At 41.9% G+C, this 22,922-nt stretch overlaps 3 protein-coding genes across 5 annotated transcripts in view; 2 read left to right on the top strand and 1 right to left on the bottom strand.

Annotated features, from left to right (window-relative positions):
* yeats2 (YEATS domain containing 2) overlaps window positions 1–2,772 on the top strand; it is an 18,868-nt gene extending 16,096 nt beyond the window's left edge. The window contains exons 23-26 of the mRNA XM_079651026.1: window positions 9–194; window positions 348–422; window positions 668–741; window positions 1,346–2,772. Coding sequence (XP_079507152.1) covers window positions 9–194; window positions 348–422; window positions 668–741; window positions 1,346–1,454 — 444 coding nt within the window. The 3' untranslated portion in view covers window positions 1,455–2,772. The remainder of the gene's footprint in view (window positions 1–8; window positions 195–347; window positions 423–667; window positions 742–1,345) is intronic.
* map6d1 (MAP6 domain containing 1) lies at window positions 1,759–9,483 on the bottom strand. Its single transcript, XM_079651853.1, has 3 exons — window positions 8,682–9,483; window positions 7,551–7,839; window positions 1,759–3,738 (listed from the first exon to the last, which is right to left on the bottom strand). The coding sequence occupies exons 1-3, from the start codon at window positions 9,206–9,208 to the stop codon at window positions 3,661–3,663; spliced, it is 894 nt and encodes a 297-aa protein (XP_079507979.1). The 5' UTR covers window positions 9,209–9,483; the 3' UTR covers window positions 1,759–3,660.
* Window positions 9,484–13,275: 3,792 nt separating this feature from the next.
* Window positions 13,276–22,922, top strand: part of ece2a (endothelin converting enzyme 2a) — a 76,193-nt gene continuing 66,546 nt past the window's right edge. Inside the window, exons 1-3 of one of the 3 annotated variants that reach the window (XM_079650503.1) lie at window positions 13,310–13,389; window positions 14,539–14,618; window positions 14,702–14,865. In XM_079650503.1, the coding sequence (XP_079506629.1) occupies window positions 14,706–14,865 (160 nt within the window). In that variant the 5' untranslated portion in view covers window positions 13,310–13,389; window positions 14,539–14,618; window positions 14,702–14,705. Of the gene's footprint in view, window positions 13,390–14,538; window positions 14,619–14,700; window positions 14,866–22,922 lie in introns of those variants that run through there. The other 2 variants (XM_079650502.1, XM_079650504.1) reach the window with 2 other exon arrangements.

Genomic DNA, 22,922 nt, shown 5'->3' with positions numbered 1-22,922 from the left:
GGCTGGAGCAGATGCAGGCTCTGCTGAAGACAGAACCGGAGGAGGCAGACGACAGGATAGTGGACATCGTCACTGTGACCCCCCCATGCCAGAAACTAAAGGTCAAAGAAGAGGAGCAAGAGGCTGATGCTGAGCCCAAGTTCTTCCTGGGGCCATGCATGTCTGCTCAGTTTGTCGGTGACACAGCACAGCAGGTCAGGAAGCTCTCTTTGGAAAGGGACAATGCTTTGATGGTTTAACCAATACAATCCTGTTGTTGTGTTGCTTCTATTCACTGATTTTACAGTTAGAAGAAGCTGCACAACTGTCTCCATTTTTATATAATGTCTCCTCACTCTCTCTCTCAGATCGGGGTGAACTTCCAGCCAGTCGAGGTGGAGAAGAATGTGTATGCTCCAGTTGTTGAAGCCATGATTCTGAAGGTCAGTCACCATACAGGCCAGAACAGAGAAACAAAGTTTCCATTTCCAGCATAACGTTACCTTCACATACCCTTGACTAGAATAATGAATACTCTATATAGGAGATGTTCCCCTGCACATTATTGCGTGTTTGATCTTGTACTGTACGAGAGAGTGGGTCGCTTTGGGACTAATGGTGTGTGTGTGTGTGTTTGTGTTTGTGTTTGTGTGTGTGTGTGTTTGTGTTTGTGTGTGTGTCTCTGCAGGCTACTGAACAGTTTGCCAGTGACATCCTGAGAGAAGCTCTGGCTGGGGCGTACGCCAAATCCCCTCAGAACAGGTCAGCCGGTTTTTTTCTTTCTCTCGGTCTCTATAATGCAACCTGCCTAATGCTCCGTTTTTCACATTCATGCGTTTTATCCAGGGCTTGCCCAAACAACCAATTTGCTACTACTTATTCCAAACGTATCCATACCAGGAAATATCTATAAATAGTATTGCATGAATAGATATTTTATCATAACTGTTTAAAACAGAATATACAGAAACCTAAATTAAGTGAAAAAGATTGAGTAGCTGTTTTGGCCTGAATGAGATCACCTACTGAAGAGATCTGAAATGATATTGACTAGTCAGTTATGCTAGGGATATTCTAGGTACTAAAAAGCAACAAACGGCTCAAGGTTAAATTAATTTCGGGCATTTTCCAAACAGCAGATTGTGTTTAATGCTCTGTCGTAAATCTGGAAACATCTGCCACTTTCATGACCAGCTCACCTACAGGAACCAGGGAAATGTGCATGATGTCAGATAACAGGGCACTTTACTAATAAGAGACCTGAAAATGCATTGATTCATATCTTATTATATAACAGTCATAAAGCAGTGATACAACATGTCTCCTGTGTGTTGCGCCATTTTTAAATGACCTTGGTGTTTTGCAGGGCTCCGAGAGAGATCACAGCCATGAACATCCACCAGGCGGTCAGTAGCGTCCCCACCTGTGACTTCCTCACCAACACGCACATGGGTTACCTGTCCAAGGACAATTGAGGCATAACTAGAAGACATTGACTGGTAACCGACCCCTACAGGGATGTGAGGACTGTTCGACCTCCTGCTTATGACAGAGAGACTCTTTGAAGTGCGAGAACATTCACATCTGGATGTAGTCCTGTTGCCTCAGGTTGCGCAGTAATAACTAATGTACTGTATTCATTAACTTAATTACAGAAGGGCTCAGCTTGCTCCTCACAGCAGCCGAATAACAATTCCTAACACTCAATTGTATCATATTAGTCCTAATGTACCCAGAAGCAGCGTCGTGGGACCGGCGTCATTTGATTTTGAGAGGCTGTTGTGCGCTAGCTTACCTCATAACAAGATTATTTTAATGATGAAGTGTTTCCTACTAGACAGCCACCTAGTCAGCAGGGGAAATGAAGCCTGAGTGACTTACAAAAAAAACAAAACCTCATCAGACAGCTGTCTCCCCCCCTTGATTCTTCACCCTGCTCACAGGTTCAGTTGGCAGCGGAGGTGAAGCACAGATTCACAGCGGGTTGTAAACACTAATAAACATCTGGGTATTAGAGTTTCTATCAATCAAGTTGATAGAAATGTCTGGTGGGCAAAACAAGGATTTTATTCCAAAAGTGTCGTTGCTACAGCAACTGTCTGCGAACTTCCTTTTTTGTGTTTCAGTGTCACCTGCCTGCTGAATTCTGGCTCTTACAATACCGCTGTTGTTAAGGGTCCACGAGAAGAGGTAACGGATTCGTGTTTCTTATATTTAAGTTGCAGCGTATTATGAAGGGTTGTAAAAAAAAACATGTCTGACTCTTAACTAGACAAAGTCTACTGAACAAAACATGTCATACATATCTGAATATTTATCTACTCCCCCTTAAAAATAGGTTCAGTTGAAAGTGCTTTTAAGTGTTTTGGTTGGCAACCATAATCATGTGATGTACACAGTATATATGACCAATTTGAAATAGATGGTGTTTTCAAATCCTGTTTTATTTTTTTATCCAATAACAATAACTGCGAACAGTAATGCCCTAACAGTAGTGAGTGTGTGTATGAATATGTGCGTATAGTGGATGTAGTCATCACAAAAGTGGATGAATTTGATGGTAAGTGAGTGCGCTGTGTGTGTTTTGTGGGCTGATGTAGTGTTGGTAAATCTGTTTGATGTGGAGCTTTGCATTATGTTAATGTAAGGATGAGTGGAAGTGTTTGGCCTGAGTGGTTGTGATGCCTGTTCAACCAAAGTAGTGTAGAAGGTTACCAAACGTTGTATTTTCATGTTTCAGTGCAAAACCAAAAATATAATCAATATTCTTGTAATAAAAAAGGAAAAACTCGACTCGTGTTGAACATTTTTGTTTGCTTTGGATCAAGATTGATTGCTTTTTCCTTCAACTTTACAGAACATTTGGTTTTTTATTCAAGTATGACACACGAAAACCCTTTCACTCCCACATTACCTGACCTTTGGTATAACAGTGGTTAACTGCAATCAGAACTCTATTCATACTTTTCGTTTAATAAGGGGTCCGTGATGTTTTTCAGGCCGAAGACCCCCTCACCTGAAAGAGAGACAGAGCAGGGACCCCTACTACTTATTTAAACTGGGCCTAAAAAAGAGCCGAGTGACATCTCATAGAAAGTGCTAATAACCTTATATTATTTTATTGTAATTTCAATTACATGATTTTTTTTTCTTTAACAATAGATTTACAAAATAATAGACTGAACAATACTTTCTCAAAATGGTAAACTAACAAGGGAAATAAATAACTTGTTTTCTAGCAGAACACCAAAAGGGCAAGAAAGTACTCGTAAGCATACACATTTAGTGACCTTAGTGATGTCATTCGTTACCGTAGCAGACCCGACATTATGTACAACTAAAGGACAAATCGGCAGGTACACACACACACACACACACACACACACACACACACACACACACACACACACACACACACAGAGCAGCCAGTTTCTTGTGCATCTATAACCGCAAAAAAAACTATTTCTAACATGCATATTCTTTTTCATAGCAACAGGGGTTGTAGGAGTGTAAAAGGGTCTATCTGTCTGTCTCCACTCGGGTCGTGACGCTGCAGCTCCACAGGATTCACAACATTATACATTCCCTTGCATAGATTCTTGTGTTGTGGAATGGACTCAAATCATTCCCCTTGATTTCTTAAAACGATCAAAGAGGAACGGTTGGAAATCGGAGCAGCTGTCAGATGTTGAAGACCCTCGGCCCGCTTTGAAAGAGAGCTGAAGAGTTTGGAGGTAACTTGGTCCTCACCAGATGATCCTGAGAGAGAGAGAAAGAGAGAGAGAAATGCAGGTATTACAGCAGCTATTAAGGTTATCAGAGACATTAAAGCAGAGAGGGCAGCAGCTGTGGTGCCTTCACTGGACCCATGAAATTAGAGGAGACTGCTTTTGACTGTGCTGTCAAGATGAATCAGGTCTGCTGTCAGAGTGCTAGCAGTCCGGACTGTGTTGCTGTTTCCTGCTTAGTGCTGCTCAGTTCTGCTGATGGCATCCCTTTTTAAAACCCTGGCCTTTAAATATGTTCTTTCTTTTTCTCTTCTTTTTTTTCACGGAGATTGATGACTTGCTGTCTTTGAGCACTTTGAATGTGACTTCACAGCTCAGTGGGTGGCAGGAAAGACAGCTCATGTTGTTCGGCAAGTCACTTTGGTGTGTGAGTGTATTCACCTCCTCCCCTCTCCTCCCACCCCCCCCCCACACACACACACACACACACTCCGGCTTTTCTGATCTGTGTAGCAGCCAGGTCTGCCTCTCTCCTGAATTAGATTTGTGCCAAAGAAGACTGCATCCCTGTGCAACATTGCACTTTAACAGATAATCCATCAAATTGTGCTCTCCAGCTACACCCCCCCTCCCCCCACTTCCCTCCCTTTCCCATTCTCTCATCACCTATCTTTCACATGCTGCATATCGTTCCTCTGTCGTCATCCTTTTCCCCCATAGCTTTATCTCTTTTCCCTCAACCTTCTCTTGCCTTTCCTCTGCTCTTAACACAATTCTCTGCTCGCTCCCTGCCAGCTTGGAACAGACTCTCCCTCTGTAGTCCCAGGCAGCTTGGGAAAAGGGGAGAGAAAACAGCGAAAAAGCCTGGATTGGGGGATAGATCGAGATTTAAAGCTATTGTGAGCAGCCTTTCCATCACATCTGTGCACTGTGTTACTGCCTCACCAAAACAAAGCACTGCTATGCATTGTGTTCAGAAGTTAAGCAGGGCAGCCAGTGAGCTTTAAGAGTTCAAACTTCAATCTAGGGGGCTGCTGCCATAAGCTGACTATGCAACAACCAAGAATTTAATAACATGCATGCTAAATGTGTTCACCATTCAGCGGTTTTGTGTTGCTCATCCCTGACACACACACACACACACACACACACAAACACACACACATACACACATACACAAACACACCGGATTAAAAAGCCCATCCTTGCAAATCTGTTTGCCTTGTATAGCCGATTCCGAAAACACACTTCTGTGCAGAGAGTTGAGGGCTGCACTCGTTTAAGCGTGACAAGTGGGACAGCCGAGATTCAGGTTTAACAGACGTTCCCTCTCTCATGTGAGTGATCGCAGAAACCTCTCACTGGGGGGGGGGTTCAATTAGGTTTGGGGGTTCAATGAGTGCAAGAAAAGGTGTCTCTCTCATCATGAAAAGCATCAGCGTGTCCTAATCTCTCATTTGTCTGCTGTGTGTCATAAAATTAGAGATGGCTCTTATCCGTGGAGATGGATTTTAATGTGTTTTAGGTGGGGGGGCAAACAATTTGACAGATTGATTTGAGCAATAATGAGAATTTCATGGCTGCCCAACTCCTTTATCATTAAGAGCAGATTTATTCTGATTTCAGCAGCTTATTTGGTACTTAACCATTCCATCTTTTAATGAATAGATACAGTCTGCTCCACGCTAAATGGGGAAGCGTCGCCTGCTGGTGATAACACAGTTGGGTTTAGGCATGTATCTTACAGAATGGCATCACAAAGGGAGAATGCCCTCAGAGACAAATACCAGCAGAGTGCCATGACCCAGCGTAATGCACACTGGAGTGGGATGTGTAATGCTTGGTCAGACACCTCTGCGGGGGGCTGCTGAGTCAATAATGAGTCGGCAGTGTGTGGGCCTGTGGTGACCGGGGTGGATTATCTAAGTTCAACTTGATTTGCTGCCAGGCTAGTGTACTGGCAGATTGTGGTACAGCTGATGAAAGGGCACTGAAACTGCACATGTTTCATTGCCCTATCTGTATGTGTGTGCTTGGGGTTTAGTGTGTGTAATATTGAGCGCAGTTTGCACAGCCGATCACACTGCCAGCAGCACATCCCTTCTTAATGTGCCATGAACTCTCTCTCCAACTGGGCCGGTGTTATTAATAGAGTCTGTGTCCTACAATTGACATCTCTCAGTTCGAACTCTTCACCATCACACAGCATGAGCCAATGAGGGACAAAAACGCTCAGCAGTAGTCATTATTTCAAAAAGAAATATGCAAATAACCACTTAATTTTCTCTCTTCTTCTCATCATTATTGTCTAACCTCAGGAAGTTGTAGAAGTCCCCCTTGATAAAACTCCAATGTGTGAAATTGTTATTTACATTTTTTGTATTCATTTAAATTCAGTTATATCATCAGTCAAATGAATGTCTCTGACCTAATAAAACGGTTTTCCCAAAATGTCAATTGCGATGAAAAACAGCCATGTTTAAAGCTTTGAAACAATGAATTTTTTAAGATAATGCAATTGTTTTTTATATTTATGTAGCTTTATGTAGGCTGTCTATGAAGGAAAACACATTCTGAGATTAATTACTTTCACAGGTTTGTATTCTGCACAATGCTAAAAATAAAAATGTGTTTGGGAGATAATCACATTTGTAATATTTCTTAGCTAAATGTTCATTGGGGCTTCAAAATGTTGGAACATACCTTCAAAACATCCTCTAAAGTAGCCTGTAAACTTCCCCAGGTTCCTATAACTCCCAAATATCAAGGACATCATGACCTTAGTGTATCTAGGACCCGCCAAACATGGATTTTTCCCACAAACACATGTTCTAACCCTTCAGTGTGAGATGTATTGCTACACAGTGTGCAGCAGAGACACCACACAGACCCGACCCAGACCAGATCCCCACTGGCAGATGGCGCCGTGATGTGTGGGCGGAAAGAGGGATGGCACTAAACCTCTGGAGATTCCCCAAATCTGTTAAACTTACTGTCACGCAAAACAGCTGACCTGAGCAACATCACAGGGAGGGGACGGAGGAAAGGGGGTCGTGTCCCCTCAGACAGTTTATCCTACGATAATCTGAAACAACCTGACTGAACTGATGAATATTCAGCATCCTGAGCAAATCCTCTTGCCCTGTTGAGTTATGCTTCTGTCCGACATCTTCTTCTTTCTGTCCCAGACCTCTTGCCTTTCCTGAGAGCAAAAGAACTGGGGCAAAATGTGAAACTGTGTGAATATTTGGTCGATTCTTTAACCTTTGTCATTCTGCCCCTGGCCATATTAAGGACACTTTTTCAAAATAACTCAGTTACATTTCTTCAACATTATGTATATTTTTACTATATTTTAGTATCGCTGCAGGTCCAAAAAAACATTGCCCGTTCATGATTTAGACTCCCATTTAGACCAATGTCTTTACACTTGTCTACAGGTTTTCTTTGTTTTTCTGACCAAGGTGTAACAAAATTAGAACTATTAGCCATTCACTTTTTGTTCTAATCAAGCCTTTTCTTTTCAGGTCAAAGTAATGTGTGTAGCACCAGCAGTCTGTTGCCCAACAGAGCACATGGCCTGTTTAAACTGCTGGGTCACTTTGAGCTGCTTTAGGACAGGATGCTGTATCACTTTTCTGAAGCGCCCCATCAGCAACAGGCCACCAGGGAGACGAGAGAAGCTGAATTTAGGGAGGATGCTGCATGCTGCAATTCAAACCTGTAGCTCCTCCAATGAGCCCTTTGTACGTTGCATGGCTCCTCCACACAAACTGGCGGCAGCTTTTGCTTTAATATATCGTGAAAACACACAATTTGACTAACATTTCTGTCTTTGCTTACCTCTGCCTCACTCAGGTGGAGGCTGGAGGCGGTGGGTGAACCACCAGCTGGCAGGGCAGTGGGGATGTGCTGGGGGCCACCAGTAGGGTGTACGTTGGGGGCAGCAGATGTGATATTTTGCTCCTTATGATGCAGCCCTATAGACGGGACGTCCCCACTGTAGGCAGCCTGGTAGCTAGTCTCACGTGGGACATTAGTGGCCTCTGTCCCCGGGCTGGAGTACTGAGTTGAAGGATTTTTCCTCATACTTTTGGCTGGTCTCACCCCGGTCCACTGCCTGTACTCTTGCCTGGAGGAAGAGGCAAAAGTTTGTCTGAGAGTAACTTAAAGGGGGATCATACCAGCTTCATACCTAAAGATAAGTTTATTTGTCATGGGGAGTGCATATCATGTGAAAAAAGTGGTCTTGTAAAGTCTCCTAAAGCTTGGTGCAAAAGCTTCCTAAAGTCTAGGTTTAAATGACATCAACCAGGCAGTGAGATATGGTGTCAATTTGCATTGTTTGAAGTGTAAGACTCAATGTATATGATGCTTGAAAGCAGTGAAATACCACTGCTCCTACTACTTGGGTTAAATGCAAATTTCACTGCTGGGTGCATGTATCTGTGACAATTAAATAGGGCTTCATCCCTCCCATTCGATCTATTCTATTGCATTTTTAAATGTGTTTCGATAACATGCTCATATTGAAAATGTTGGTAGGCCTACTATGGGTTATTTATATAACTTATAGGGGTCTGGACCAACCAAGGGATTGTACAAAAACTGAGTGATTGCAAGATGATCAACAAAACAATAATCCAACATTTTCAAATATATATTTTTATTGTGAAGTATACTGCACAGTTTTACTTATTTTTTATCTAAAAAGGCTAAAACCCTTAGTAAACATAAAGCTAACATTCTTTGATTGATAGTTGTAATTGATAGGAAAGGAGATGTCTACATAACCTGAAATAAAATGCAACATCCAACCAAAGAGAATAATTGATGACCTACACAGCTTGCTGGGTCGACCATGGAAGTCAATGAATTTTAAAACACACAAATTTAATTAAGCATCAAAGCAAGCACCAGCATTCACACAGAGGACAGCGACAGTTGCTGAAACCAGAGGCGGACATGTCCTACCTGTAGGAGCTGGTTTTGCTCTCATCCACCCCCTGGGTGTCCCCCCTCTGCCCCCTGCCCCGCTCCTCGCCCTCCCCCGGGTGTGCCTGGCTGTGGTACCCGTTCTCCGGGCTGTCCGGAGCACTGTCTGCCCTGCTGCCCCCGTTACTAATCCAAGGGAAATTCTCCTTCCTGGGAATGGGCCAAGGTTTGAAATCCTGCTTGTACTGGGTCACACTGTTGAAAGGCACTCCGGGTGGGTGATACTCCTCCCGGGGCTTGTAACTTTGCTCCTTCCGTGCCTTGAGGGATCCTCGGGTCCCCGGGGCATCTCTGGGCGCATGAGAGGGGCCACGCGGGTCCGGGGTTGGGTACTTATTCCCGGGTGCGCGCTCCGAGGCGGAGACCTGTTTGGTGATGGAGCGCACCTCATGATCCGGGATGTCCGAGTAGTTCTGGATGGTGAGCGGGACGGAGAGGTCCGATTTGTCGAACTGGTTCCAGAAGCGAGCCAGGCAGCACACTCTGCTGATGCACGGCCAAGCCATCCCCTCCCCTAACTGTGCGACTTGTAGAAGAAATCAAAGAAAAAAGAACAGAAAAAGAAGAGGAAAAAACGGCAAAGATTACATTCAGAAAGAGTATCGCCCTCCCTCCGCGACCGTTAGTGGGGAGCTGAGAGAATACAGTGTCCAGCAGTCCATGTCAGCAGCAGAGGAGTGCCAGGAGATGAACCGGTCTGCCGGGGACCGTCATTGAATATTCCTCTCACGTGGTCTGTGATAGTGCCTCCACTATGCAGAGGAATTTGTGGCAAATGATTCCCTGTATCCCCAATCAGGTCCAGAGTGTAGCCCAAACATCGGATTTAAATTATTATTATTTTTGCTTTTTTCCCCCTCCAGGCTATTGTGCAATTAAAATGGTTCAGGGATATGTTTTATTGCTGCTCCACTTTTAATCACTGGTATTACTCCGACTGGTGCCAGCATGAGGGTTACATAATTATGATGCAGCGGCAAACCTACAGTTTACAGTATGGGTTGGTAGACTTCAATTCAACACACGCAGCAAACCTGATGAACCAACAGGAGAGTGTGCGAAGAATATTTTTTTGAAATGCTTCAAACATTTCTCAAGTCATTCTTTGCCATTTGTTGCATCAACCTGCTACACCTATGGAGGTCATTGGCTTCAGTCTGATGCTTCAAGTATTTAGAAGTTTTTTTCTTTTTTTACAAAAATGCATGCAATTGCCTGCTTTAAGCTGTGAATCAGACTGCAGTGCACTATGTACACATGACAGCCTGCAATTTAGAACAGTAGATTATCTTGAAAAAGAACAACAATAGGCAAAGAGAAGACATTTTGAGACTTGACAGTAAAATTTGAGATGTAATAATGAAATAAATGAAGGTAGAATTCCATAAACTACCTCAGTTTTATTTTTCATTCAGTCTCACTGTCTCACTGTCATGGCTTACTTGTTAATTACACCTGTGCTACATAAAATGCTTGAATTGCCCATCACCTGCCTTCTTTGAATATAATGGTAATGATCATTTAAAGACACTCTTCTTCTGGTGCTCTAAAAGCCAAAAAAAACCTCAACAACAATGTATCTTTCCAGATAATGACCCAGCTACTCAAGAAGAGACAGACACCTTGGTTTGAACAGCTTCAGGTTGGAACTTTCTTTCTGTCTTCCACCAACCATATTTTTTTTACATGAAATAAACAAACGTTTATTTTGCAGGAAAGTAACGTCATGAATCCCCCTGTATAGATGGTAGTATCACGCTGCTGTTTTTAAGGGATCACCTTTTTTGGACATTGTTCATAAGAAATTAAGAAGTAAGAAATTCCCTGATAACTCAAAAATGTTCATTCTATTTTATTATCTGACATTAAAAAGTTGTCTGCAGCTAAAGTTATTGGCTCACATTGGCAATCACACTAGAAAACCTGTTCCATCTATAACTAGAAAGTACAGTGGTGTGGAAATAAAATGCAATGAATCTTCATCAATGACAGTTGCTTTTTCTGTGTCAAAGCAACCTCAATGGCTCATAAATGGCTGCGCTGCCTGCCCTGAGAGAGGCTAATCCTGCATCCTTCTAACAGCTCATAGAGGGAAGTTATTCTGCCTGCAGTGCATCAAGTGCCAAACTGAAAAACGTTATGCATATCCCTCCATGTCACCCTCACTGAACTGCAATAAACCGTAATTCTCTAAACTTATATAGCGGTGTGCAGTCGTTTATTGCTAATCCACTATTAAGGAGGAGAGTCAGTTATCTCGGTAGAATCAAAGCACTTCACATTTCCTTCATTCTTTTCTAATACCATATGAAAGGCAGACTACACTTGTTTATAAAAAAAAATAGGCAGAGTGTTGAGGATGATTTGGTGGCTCAATGAAACTAAATATGCTAATAGTGTCAAGCTTTAGAGTCCACATTTATTTGTTATGTTCTAAAAATGCTTTTACATAAACAGTAAAATACTGTGTAGGTCATTCCCCATGCCTTCGAAAAAAATCCACACGAGTGGCTGAACTGCCACCGCTATGGTTCTATTTCTCACATCTCATATCATCATCATTATATATTAAGCGTCTTTGGGTTCAAGAAAAGCACTATAGAAATAAAATGTATTATTAATATATCATTCAAACAATCCCTCAAAACGTAACTCTTGCCTTCAACTCCTAATCCTCTCCCCTCGCCCTTATTCCACCTAGTTTAGCACTTTTTACTTTTGTTTTCATTTTTTTCTTCTTCTTTACTTGCTTGTAAAGCGCTTTGAGCACCAGGAAAAGCGCTATATACATTTAATTTATTATTATTATTATTATTATTATTATTATTATTATTATTATTTATATTTACTTTCAGGCAGATAAGCGAAAAATAATTTCTTCTCACAAGAAATGGTGTTGCAATAAAGTTACAGTCCTCTCTACACTACACGAGTTGGAATTCTTTTTAAATGGTTTGTTAAGTGTCTCTAGATTGTTGTTTTTCCATATCTGATGTGCTTTTTGTAACTTTTTTGGTCGTCACGGCATAAACAAAAATCCCAGGGACTACATGGGGGTCCAAAAGGCAATAGTGCTCTGAGCCCTACATGAGCTAACCTGCAATTTATTATTACACTTATTATACTTATTTATTATACTTATACTGCAAGCTTTAAAGCTTTTTCTTTACAATACGTTGCCAATATTTGTTTATCGCTGACATTTATGTTCCCCCAATATTCAATAGAGTTGCAGTCTCGCCTTTACAACGGAAAGTGTGTTATTTTGTTCATGTAAAAATGTTTTCAAAGTTGTTGATGTAACTTTCAAACACTTTACACTTCTTCCAACCTTGTGCCTGTCTAATCGTGTAAGTGTTGATTTTTGTTTTTGTCATAAGCAATTCCATATTTGTTAAAAATAACTAACTAAAACCATGGTTTTATGAAAATAGCACGATGCCCTACATTGCTAAAGCGCACAAAATACGACATCCTTCAGATGCCTTTGCAGTAAAGTATAGTTATCATCATGATAAAAGATCATTGTGTTAAAGTTAAGCACAGCAGATGGAGTCTGAAAGCTGTATTTGACGTGACAGAATTTTTTTTTCAAAGAAGAGGGCATTTGAGGATCAGGGCCTTAGTTACTTGGCCATCATAGGAGAGGAGAGAAGAGCTATTGAGAGAGTCACACAACTTTAAACTCTTGTTTGAAACTAGATTTAGGTATTTCTTCTCTGGTGCAGTTGGTTGGGGATTTCTCTGTATGCCACTCTTCAGGCTAAATTCCACCAGTGTTAGTAACCCTGTGGGCACACTCCCTGGTCTTTTCTGCCATCTACAGTCACAAGGAGGAAACTACAATAATATCTCGACTGGAGGGTTTGACCAAGGGGGATCGCCTTCCACCGTTTGGCCTTGTGGGTCTCTGGAAGCCCCAATACCTATACAGAACCAAATTGTAAGGCATCTCCATGTTGCAGATGTAAAAACTGTGGAGGATGGGAGGATGGGAGGATGGGAGGATGGGAGGATGGGTTACAGGTTTGTGATTGCCAATGTGAGCCAATTTAGCTGCGTCCACTCCTTAATATCAGATAAATAGAAAGACCATTGTTACGAAATACCACATGGTTTGGAAGCTACTGGAAACATAAACATATAAAATACTAAATAAAATGTTCGACAATGCTGCATTGATTAGGAGTTATTTTGAAAATGATATGGAAGCAATTGAAAACACTCAAGAAGTTTTCCACCAAAAACATCAATACAGTTTTGCATTGATTTGTTAGAGAAAATTGATTTTTTAAAGGCAATACATTGTCAAATCAATTCATTGAAATTGATTTGACAGAAATTCTATCTCACCAAATTAGGTAGATCTGGTTTATTTTACATGAGGCTGTTATTTGAAGCATTTTACATGTGAAATGAGTTGTACATTACAATGCGTCCTTCTCTGAACCATAAATGATTAAACATTTTTCTTACTTCAGTTCAAACTAATAATTCCTCTAAAGACTGTGAACTTTAACTCCCTTTTTTCTCACCATGTTTCCTTCTGTTGTGGATGTAACTGCGCACCCTCACTGTCTGCAGCACTGTAGCTTTAAGGTTGGGAAACTACAACACGTGGATTTTGACACAGTTACGCCCCGGCGTTTTTACTGATTCAAGAGTGACTGGTGGAAACGAAGAACTCGTAAGTAGCCAAATAATACTATGTAATCCAAAGAAAATTATGTATAGGATGTGTTACAGTTTTAAATCAACTTTATTGAGAAACCATTGGAATTGAACTGCCTGCGATATAAAGTACGCATGCGCAGTGCCATGCACCGGGGCAGGACCATTCAAAGATAGTGCACAGCGATGGAGTTCAAAACGACAACACAAACCTAAAGTTTCTGTTTATTGTGTTAACGCATGCTTAAATTGCTAACGTTTGTGCTCGTTTCACTATCTTATCTCACTACACTTACTTTAGCACCGCGGCATAAAGACCCATTTCATTTCAGATCTCACGAGACATAAAGCTAACTAGTTGAATGGTGAAACTTTACGAAGCCACCGGAGAGAGTGAACCTTACAGAAAAACAATTATGTGTTTATGTCTGGTAAAATATGATTTACTGCTACCACTATGAATAAACGGTTGTTGGAGCAAAGGTTAGCTGCATTTGTAGCGTGTGTGTAGCAAGCAATGCAGCTTCCTACAGTCATAAGCGAGTAATAATAGCCAAAACATTATCACAAACTGAAGTATTTAGGAAAAGGATAGCCATAACTTGCAGGCAGCTAAAACAAACAACTATCACAGACGTTATGATACATAAACCATTCACATAGAATACAAACTAAAACTACTGTGAGTAAGCACTGTCAATATAAGTAATTTTCAATCACTATAACGCCTTGCTTAAAAAAAACCTGCAGATAAGAAAGTGGTAAGAACATTGAGGCCTATAAGGGAGCATCAGATTAACTATGAAATTAACACAAAAATAAATCGACCTATCCAAATTATTGACAACCAAATAATAGAGGATAGATCATTATTATGGTCTGAATATTGACAGGTTACATTTTGGACTAATATTATCTTCTTATATCATTGTCAATGATACACTGTACAGCTCCTTTAAAAAAAAAAGTTACAATATGTTTTTGTTTTTTTATTATGTTACTGTACTTCTCTGCTTCTGGCTTCAAATGTCATCTTGCATAGATCAGTAGTTCTTTGAATAATGGGATATACCATGTAGGCTACAGACACATATTAGCCTCTAAGAATAAAGTGTTTGGAATTTAGTTGAATCACAAACTGAATTGTTATTTGGTTATGTTATAGACCTCTTGGCATTTGGGCGGTATCTTCATACCTGATATAAACCAAGCAAAGGAAAATTGACAGCCTGGCATTGAAACAGATAGATGTACACAGTAAAAGCAGTTCTTCCTTTTCTGAAATTGATTCTATTCTGATGTCTTTGTTTTCATTGTTACATCACAGAGAATATGAACTACCTGCCGGATGACAACTCCAGGTACAACGACGTTGACTACTGGGATGAAAGATACAAGACGGAGCAGAGTTTTGACTGGTTGGGCTGCTTTTCTAAATTCAAGCACCTTCTGGAAAAACACGTCAAGCAAGAAGACTCTATACTAATACTTGGTGAGTGGCTTTGTTATTCTGATTGTATGAGGTACAAAGTGTATACATCACTCTAAATCCTTCTGGACTACTGTCACCATTTTGGGGTTTCCCTGTTAGAGTCAAGCTAATAACTGTTGTTGCTCTGAGCCCTCTTCCTGTCATCTCTCTTGGTTCTGGTGTCAAAGGAAAAAGTGTCCGTGACCGTCTGTCATGAGAGTTGAATTAATTTAGTATGGCTGTCAATGCTGTCATTAGCATCACTATACTTTAAAAAAAACCCTCCTAGGCAGCCATTGTTATAGACTCTTCCTTCTGGTTGATGTAGTAGAAAAGGCCGTTGTACTTTTATTTCTATAAAGTATTTACTGATTTGACACCTGTACTGTATGTGGTATTATCTAAAAATACGAATTTCTGTTGGCAATGCATCACCAGATTTATTATGAGCCATAATCGTAATAATTGTTTGTTAGATATGTTGCCTGTGACATGAAAACTTGTTTATGTGTTAAACACATTTCGTTTGACTTTTTGCATGCCAATGTTGTCTTACTATCCTTACATTTTTGGGAAATGGACAGATGTTTGTAGTCTTTAAAAAAGACACAGTTCAGTCGATACCGAAGAAAATAGTAAACATCAATACTCGTCCCTACTCTTTATCTTTTGAGACATTTTACACTAAATTCTGGTTGCTTAACTGATGTACAAGATGCATTGAAAGAAAATCCTATTAGCTTTGTGGTATATAATCATACAACATATTCTGTATTCTCTCTGTAAAGGGAAGATGAGCTTAGTTTTTTAGCAAAGCGACAATTTATTGCTCAAGAAAGTTGGGCTTCGGAGGGAAATTTCCCAACTTGTCCACAAGGTGTCATCAATCCCTTACAAATAGAATCAGTTCTGGCGCACCAAGCATTACCTGCAGTACCTGATTCTAAAAGACCCTGCTGCTCAGTAAAACATGTGAAGCAGGAACACGGTGCTGTGACTACTAAACATAGAGTAGACCTGTATGTGAATTGAGCTAAATCTAAAGTAATTGGCTTCAGAGCTAAAAGCTGGTGGATTGATTTAAATATTTATTCAAAGCCAGAGTACGAGTTTATCTCTTCATCATTTCCATATGAAATATTGATTTGCCCAGTGATGATTCTAAAGAGTGTTCTGCTTTAGAGCTGTTCATTTCAGTGATTTGTTTTATTTATTGATGAGTTATACACAGATGTATTTACTCTTACAGCTTTCAAAGCTTTTGTTTTAACTGTAATACCTGAACAGAAATATAGAGGGATTTGGTGGTCTATTTTGTTCTCCCAATGTGAGCATTTTTTATTTATTTAGATGATGATGGTCTGGAGCCACGCTTGTCAAAACAATGTGAGGAGCATTGACATACAGACCCTAACCCTAACCCTGACGGACAGAGAAAGTATGCAGCCTCACTTTTTTCAGTGTGCGTCACAGGCACACCTACAGCACAGGCGTGAGTGGGCTCAGACACTCTGGAGTCTGATATATAAAATATCTTCTCTTTCCTCTCTCCTGCGTTGCACTGCAGCAGGCAACACCAGTGCACACCGCTTTCTGTACACTGATATAAACCAATTAGAAGCCAATATATCGCACCCCTCCTGGAGGACTTGGAGGACACATGCACAGATAGGCAGTTACATCAGGGAGCCCACTGTGAAGATGTGTAAATCCTCACGTGTAGCAAAGGCATGAGGAACTCTTAAAAGCACTTAGATATCACCACGCTTGATTAAAGGCTTGCCACGGTTGTGCACGTTTCCCCTGCTACCCTCACTTTTCAAATCGGTAAATCCAGAGGGACTATTTTCTCGTTTAAAGTGACACAATACATTACCATCACTATAGCAGGACCGAGGCATAATTTGGCAGAGAGGAGGGAAGACGTAAAGGAAGAATTGAGGCGCCACAGTGCCTAGAAAGGAGAGATGGAAGTGAGGTAAATAACTAATCAGGTTTGGGCCACTCAACTGTTTCAGATGGAGGTCACTTCCATTAAGACAATCTGTACAGCACTGATAGGAAGATATAAGGGAGGGAGGAGGATATAAGGGAGGGATGAGGACAGCTGGAGCCGTGCATGATGATGACCATTTTGATGTCTTTCTCCTTCCTCGGTTTAAACCTGTATTTGTCATAATGTTTCTTTCACTTTCATGCATGTATATTGTCAAAAACCTGCTTTTACCTGTTCTGTCCTCGTCCCCCGCCCTATTTACACCTGCTTTTTCTCAAGACAGTCAGCATTCGGTGATCCTCTTCTGCCTCTCTGTAAGCCTCTGTCCTTGTCATGAGCTCTCAGGATTATCTGGTTATAGTCTTGAAGTTAGGATTGATCCTGCTGTCTCTGTATGGAGTTGTGATAATCTGAAATAAAACTAAATAAAGTGACTTTCATTATCCAAGCATGCATGATTAAACATTAGTGGGATCTCTTCGGTTTTATGTTTGGATCAATAGAGATCGTGGCACTACTGAATCCATTTTGGTCACTTTCCAACTTGATGCTGGCATTAGGATCATAATAATTCTACAAGACTATGATTGATAATTATTCTTGGTTTATTCAAAGCCTGATATAGATATATTCCTTGTTGTCCAAAATCCGGTAATTGAGCCACCCAATAGTACGTGATCTCATGTTTCTTCATGATCATACATTTGGGCATCATAAGTATCTATTTAGGACCTGTTTTATGTTTTCAGTTTGTATCTACAGATACAGTTCTCATGTTCACTCTATCTTGTCCTCATGTGTTCGACAGTGAACTTGTTAAAATAATATGTTTTTTTGTTTTTTTTACAAAAGCACTGGAAAAAAAATGCTAACTGTGTTTTTTGAGTACATACAGTATTGATCTGCTAGTCCCTTATGACTTAGAGGTGGTCAAATCATTCATAATAGCACATCCAGTTTCGAAGCTGCACTGCCCACTCAGACTCCCACTTTTCCACAATGGCATGAGGTCAGTGTTGTCTCTCCCTTTAAATGATTTAGAGTTGCTTATTCAAAGGGCAGTATCATTTATTGGCATAGTAATATGAAGAACCAAGGGTAAAAGTGCATGTAAATGTACAGAAATATGGAAGTAGGAAGGGTTATCAAGGCCCACAGTTATAAAACACGTGTTTGTGTAACAAAACGCCACCTGCACATTCCAGTATTGATTATAATGGAATGTTATTATAAAATCACTTTGTGTGTCACATATGGCATTATAATGTGACATAACAATGCTCGGTACGGAGTAACGGCCCGGGGGGGGATGTGTGTCACTGCATTGCGTCAAGCAGTGCCTGACCCTCAACGTAACCTGTGGGCAGCATTACGGAGCATTAGCGATGATCACCTCACACACCGTCTAGTTCCCGCCTGACACACAGCCACCGCTCTTTCTTCCTCATTCTTTTATGGCTTGCTTGCTTCAGGCTGCTGCCAGTGATGTAATGACCCCACGTCTCTCAGTGGTCAGCGCTCATGCCTCGCTCCCTAAGGCGAGGGTTGATGATGTAATTGCTCTGTTCTTCTGCACTGAGTGGAGCTGAGGTGTGTGTGTGAGTGTGTGTAAGTATGTGTGTGTGTGTGTGTGTGTGCTGGTTTCCTGGGAGTACCATACTGCATACCATGTTCCTTCCATGTTTACATAAGTGCACCAGGTTTAGAGGGCATGTTGCAAAATCTCCACAGGCACACCAAGAACATGTGTTTTCTGTGGACCAAAGCATTTCTAAAACATGTTTTTGGTGTGTCTTGCCATCAGTGCACACATTTCAGAATCAGATTATTTTTTCTGAAGTGCTTGGTCATGTCAAATAAGTAATTCAGAAGGATAACAAATGAAGCTTTCTCAGAACAAAACGCCTACAGACACATGCACAAAATGTTCTGTACAGTCTGTATTTATTTATTTTTATTTAATACTTAACGATTGATGGCTTCATCTGTATGTTTTCTTTATGTAAGGTGAAGTCATTGGTTTGTTGCATAGGAGAGGCATAGCCTGTGCTGCCCGCTGGGTATTATTCAGTTGTTTTGGTAGCTATTTTCTAACCGCGTGCAAGAATGTATCCATATTTTGTTCTTGACATCTTTTAATTTACCTAGTCCTCTATTCTTTTTATATTTAAGACAAACGATTAAAGGTGCGGTAGGTAATTTTGGAGAAACCAGACAAATCTGCTACTTCCTTACAGAGCCCCTCCTCCAACACACACGAACGCGCACATGACCAATGAGGGCACGAGATAAGTTTGTCCACAGATGGAAGGCTGACAGGCAGGAAGGCCATCCAGTTATTTTAGCCGGGCCGGCTCAGATGATTGGTCGTGCTTTTTACAGTACTACAGCTTCCACTGATGACATTTTTTATGAATTTTTTGTCAAAGCACTTAAGATATCCATTACTATCGGGATGTTAAGAGCATTCCATGGAATATAACAAAAAGTGTATCTCGAGCCGGTTTCTCAAACTTACCTACCCCAACTTTAACAAAGAGTATAAATTGATAATGAAAATCCTTTTGAGTGCCGCCCCACTGTGCATGTAATAGACTTATAGGGTGTGTTTCACCCTCCCTAAATATCCTGCACTGCTGCTTCTATTTAGCTCACCCACTCACATCAGTGCCCAGTCCCTTTGGGCTCCTCCAGCTCCTGAGGGTGATGATAACAGTGTTTATTGGCAGAGGAATAGTGAAACACCATGAGTGCGACTGGTCAGTCAGCTGTTGTGTAACTATGTATGGCCCAGTGCCTTGACAACAATGACATTATGCCTTTTTATAAGGAACATTACCGCATGCTAGCAACAATTTAAAGTCTCCTCCGTCACTGACCCTCTCTGCCTCTTGCACGCACCGTCTTGCTCATTCATTCCTCACACCCTGCCCTTCTCCCCCCCTGCCCCTCCCTCACGGCCTTCCATCACCTCCTGATGCTCTCTCACGTCCTCTATTTCATCCTCGATGTCTCCCCTCTCTTTTTCCTCGACCATTGCCTCACTTATGCCTCCACTGCCCTCCCCTCTAACTTCTTGTCAGTAGTTGGTATCAAAGATGTCCACCGGTGTGTCAGGAATCAGTCCATCTATATATAGATGGAGCGGAGGTGTTTAATGTGTGGAGATCTGTGGGAGCTACACTTTTCACAGGATTCCAACTAACTCTTGATGGGCTATTAGGTTGAGCTACGGCTCATTCAGAAATTGGCAGGAGAGACTTGCACATCTATTGAGTATCTATCAGCCACGGCTGCTGTCTGTTATATATCGTTTACCCCCAGTATTTAATGTGTTTAATACGTAATAAACAGTATCAATATGGAGAGTTGCGGTCTTGAGTAAATCTCCAATGATTTGACATGTCTTACATATGTTGGTGTAATTGTGTGCCCATATCACTACGTGCACTGTGAAGACACTATGCCTTGCACGTAAGAGTTTACTGTTTGTTTGTAAACCTGCAGCACACATGGAACAGGAGGAACAGGAGGATATTATTTCAGCCTTAATAGGGAGATCTTAGGTGACAGTCCTCACTTCCCTTTTTCCGCAGTGTTAAAAATACACACACACACACACACACACACACACACACACACACACACACACACACACACACACACACACACACACACACACACACACACACACACACACACACACACACCAAATGCTGATGGGATGGAAAGTCACTGGCAACAGCCAGAGCATGGGGGTAGAGTGAGAGAGATTTGAAGTCAGGAGTTATGTCTCAGCAGCTGATATCAGATATGCTGTTGCACACGGGAAGTTAATCCCTCATTTCTCAATCTGAGTTCCTACATGTTTCCATGTGACCTTTCCCACCGTTTCTCCCCTCACTGGTATCCCTCACATACTCTTTCCCTCATATACTCTTTCCCTCACCACTCACCTGTATTCTGTCATTTTCCTCCATCCATTTTCACTCATCCTCCCCTCTACTTGCATATGGTGCTTCATCCATGTCTTACTGTTGGCACAGGCATGCACACACCTTCTCCTCCTAACACTTGGAATAAAAACAGCAGCGAGGCTGGGAAGAGCGGGCAGCTTTCAGGGGAATAATAGAACCAGCAGACATCGGACACTTCCCACTGGCTGGGGGTGGCGCACGTCTGATCAGATAGTCTTGTATCACCCAGCCCCCCCCCCCCCCCTGTCACTGCCCCAGTTTGTGCCGGCAGTTTCCATCCAGTTTATTCACAGCGGTGTTCAACGAATATATCAGCTTTATATAATTAACAATGAACTAATTGTGAAGTGATTACGAGGTCTGAGAGGCTCTGTGAGTCTGACACATTTACATGATGATCAGACTGATGACGTGGTCTTGCTTAATGGAACAGGAGAATTGGCATGTCTGCTTGAGTAATCAAGAACAGCAATGAGGTTGTATTAGTTTTGGATGAAACAGTAAGCAAGCAAATGCAAATGAATTGAGCCGAATATAAAAGGGAGTAGAGGTTGTTAAATCTGCAGTGTCCTCTGGCTTCAACCAGAGGTAAGACACACACACACACACACACACACACACACACACACACACACACACACACACACACACACACACACACACACACACACACACACACACACACACACACACACACACACACCATATATACTGTCTACGACACAACATCTGTATCACCCGCATTGTCTGTATTTACTTAGGTGTAACATCTGCAGCAGATACAGAACTGCAGCAGATGAGGTGTTTTGTGTGAATGGAGGATTGGATAAATGAATGAGTAAATAAATGAATGAATGAAAGACGAGGAAGAAGAGAGGGTCGTTTGAAGCAGAGGGATTTTTACCCCCCCATCCCCTCCTCTCTCTCTTTCTCCTATCCCCCCTCCCCTCTTCTCAGCATCAGGATTGGCTGTTTTCAGGGAGCCCTCAGTATGCAGCAGTCAGTAAGTCAGTAGGGGCAACCCTGCCTCCATTCCGCCCCCCCCCCTCCCCTCCTTTCTACTTTTTGCCGCTGTAAGGAGTGGTGCTGTGTATGAATGAGCCTCAGAGCCGCATAATGTGAATGAAAAATAAGAGGGGGAGCTAGCAGATAGGGGTGATAGCTGAATGAAATGCAGCAAAGCAGGGAATACAAAAAATGGCGGAAGATTGTTGAATGAAAATCACAAGTGTGGGATGTGAGCCGAGGAGGCGGTGTGGGTGATAGGCATGAGAAGAATGTGAAATGTTAATAGAGCGATAGCAATGCTCCAATTGGTGTGTGTGTGTGTGTGTGTGTGTGTGTGTGTGTGTGTGTGTGTGTGTGTGTGTGTGTGTGTGTGTGTGTGTGTGTGTGTGTGTGTGTGTGTGTGTGTGTGTGTGTGTGTGTGTGTGTGTGTGTGTGTGTGTGTGAGTGTGTCCACCCTCACAGGTATGCAGAACAGGGAGGATGCCTGGATCAGTGGCTGCTTTGCCTATTATCCAACGGGAATCTCTACTCACACACACACACACATTTCTCTGCAAGCTGTTGCTCCGTGTGTTGAATAATAACAGGGTTACCCGGGCAACCAGGCTAAGATGATCGATGGGCCTGGCCCTGATAAACAGAGCACAGAGGGAGTGCGCTTGTGTGTGTGTGCATGTGAGTGTGTATTTGTGGTGTTGCAGTGGGAGTTTCTTTGTTCTGGGACAATTCTTTGTTCTGGGAAAATTAAAAAATAAAAGGTATCTTATTATCAATCTTACTGTGTGTGTGTGTGTGTGTGTGTGTGTGTGTGTGTGTGTGTGTGTGTGTGTGTGTGTGTGTGTGTGTGTGTGTGTGTGTGTGTGTGTGTGTGTGTGTGTGTGTGTGTGTGTGTGTGTGTGTGTGTGTGTGTGTGTGTGTGTGTGTGTGTGTGTGTGTGTGTGTGTGTGTGTGTGTGTGTGTGTGTGTGTGTGTGTGTGTGTGTGTGTGTGTGTGTGTGTCATAGACTGCACACAGAGAAACATGCTCACAGGTTCCATGCGTGTGTGTAACTGTTAGCGTCAGTAGAGGTTGCTTTGTGTGCGGATCTGAAGGATCTT

Source organism: Notothenia rossii (assembly GCF_949606895.1).
Source record: "Notothenia rossii genome assembly, chromosome: 9".
In the NCBI taxonomy this organism is placed as follows: Eukaryota; Metazoa; Chordata; class Actinopteri; order Perciformes; family Nototheniidae; genus Notothenia; species Notothenia rossii.
The sequence above is the reverse complement of the archived record's forward strand: the minus strand, read 5'-3'. Positions and strand labels throughout refer to the sequence as shown.

Coding starts and splice junctions, on each gene's coding strand:
- map6d1 (XM_079651853.1), bottom strand. CDS start 9,208: ATGGCTTGGCCGTGCATCAGCAGAGTGTGCTGCCTGGCTCGCTTCTGG. Junction 7,840..8,681: donor AGCAAAACCAGCTCCTACAG/GTAGGACATGTC, acceptor CTCTTCCTCCAG/GCAAGAGTACAGGCAGTGGA. Junction 3,739..7,550: donor TCCACCTGAGTGAGGCAGAG/GTAAGCAAAGAC, acceptor TCTCTCTCTCAG/GATCATCTGGTGAGGACCAA.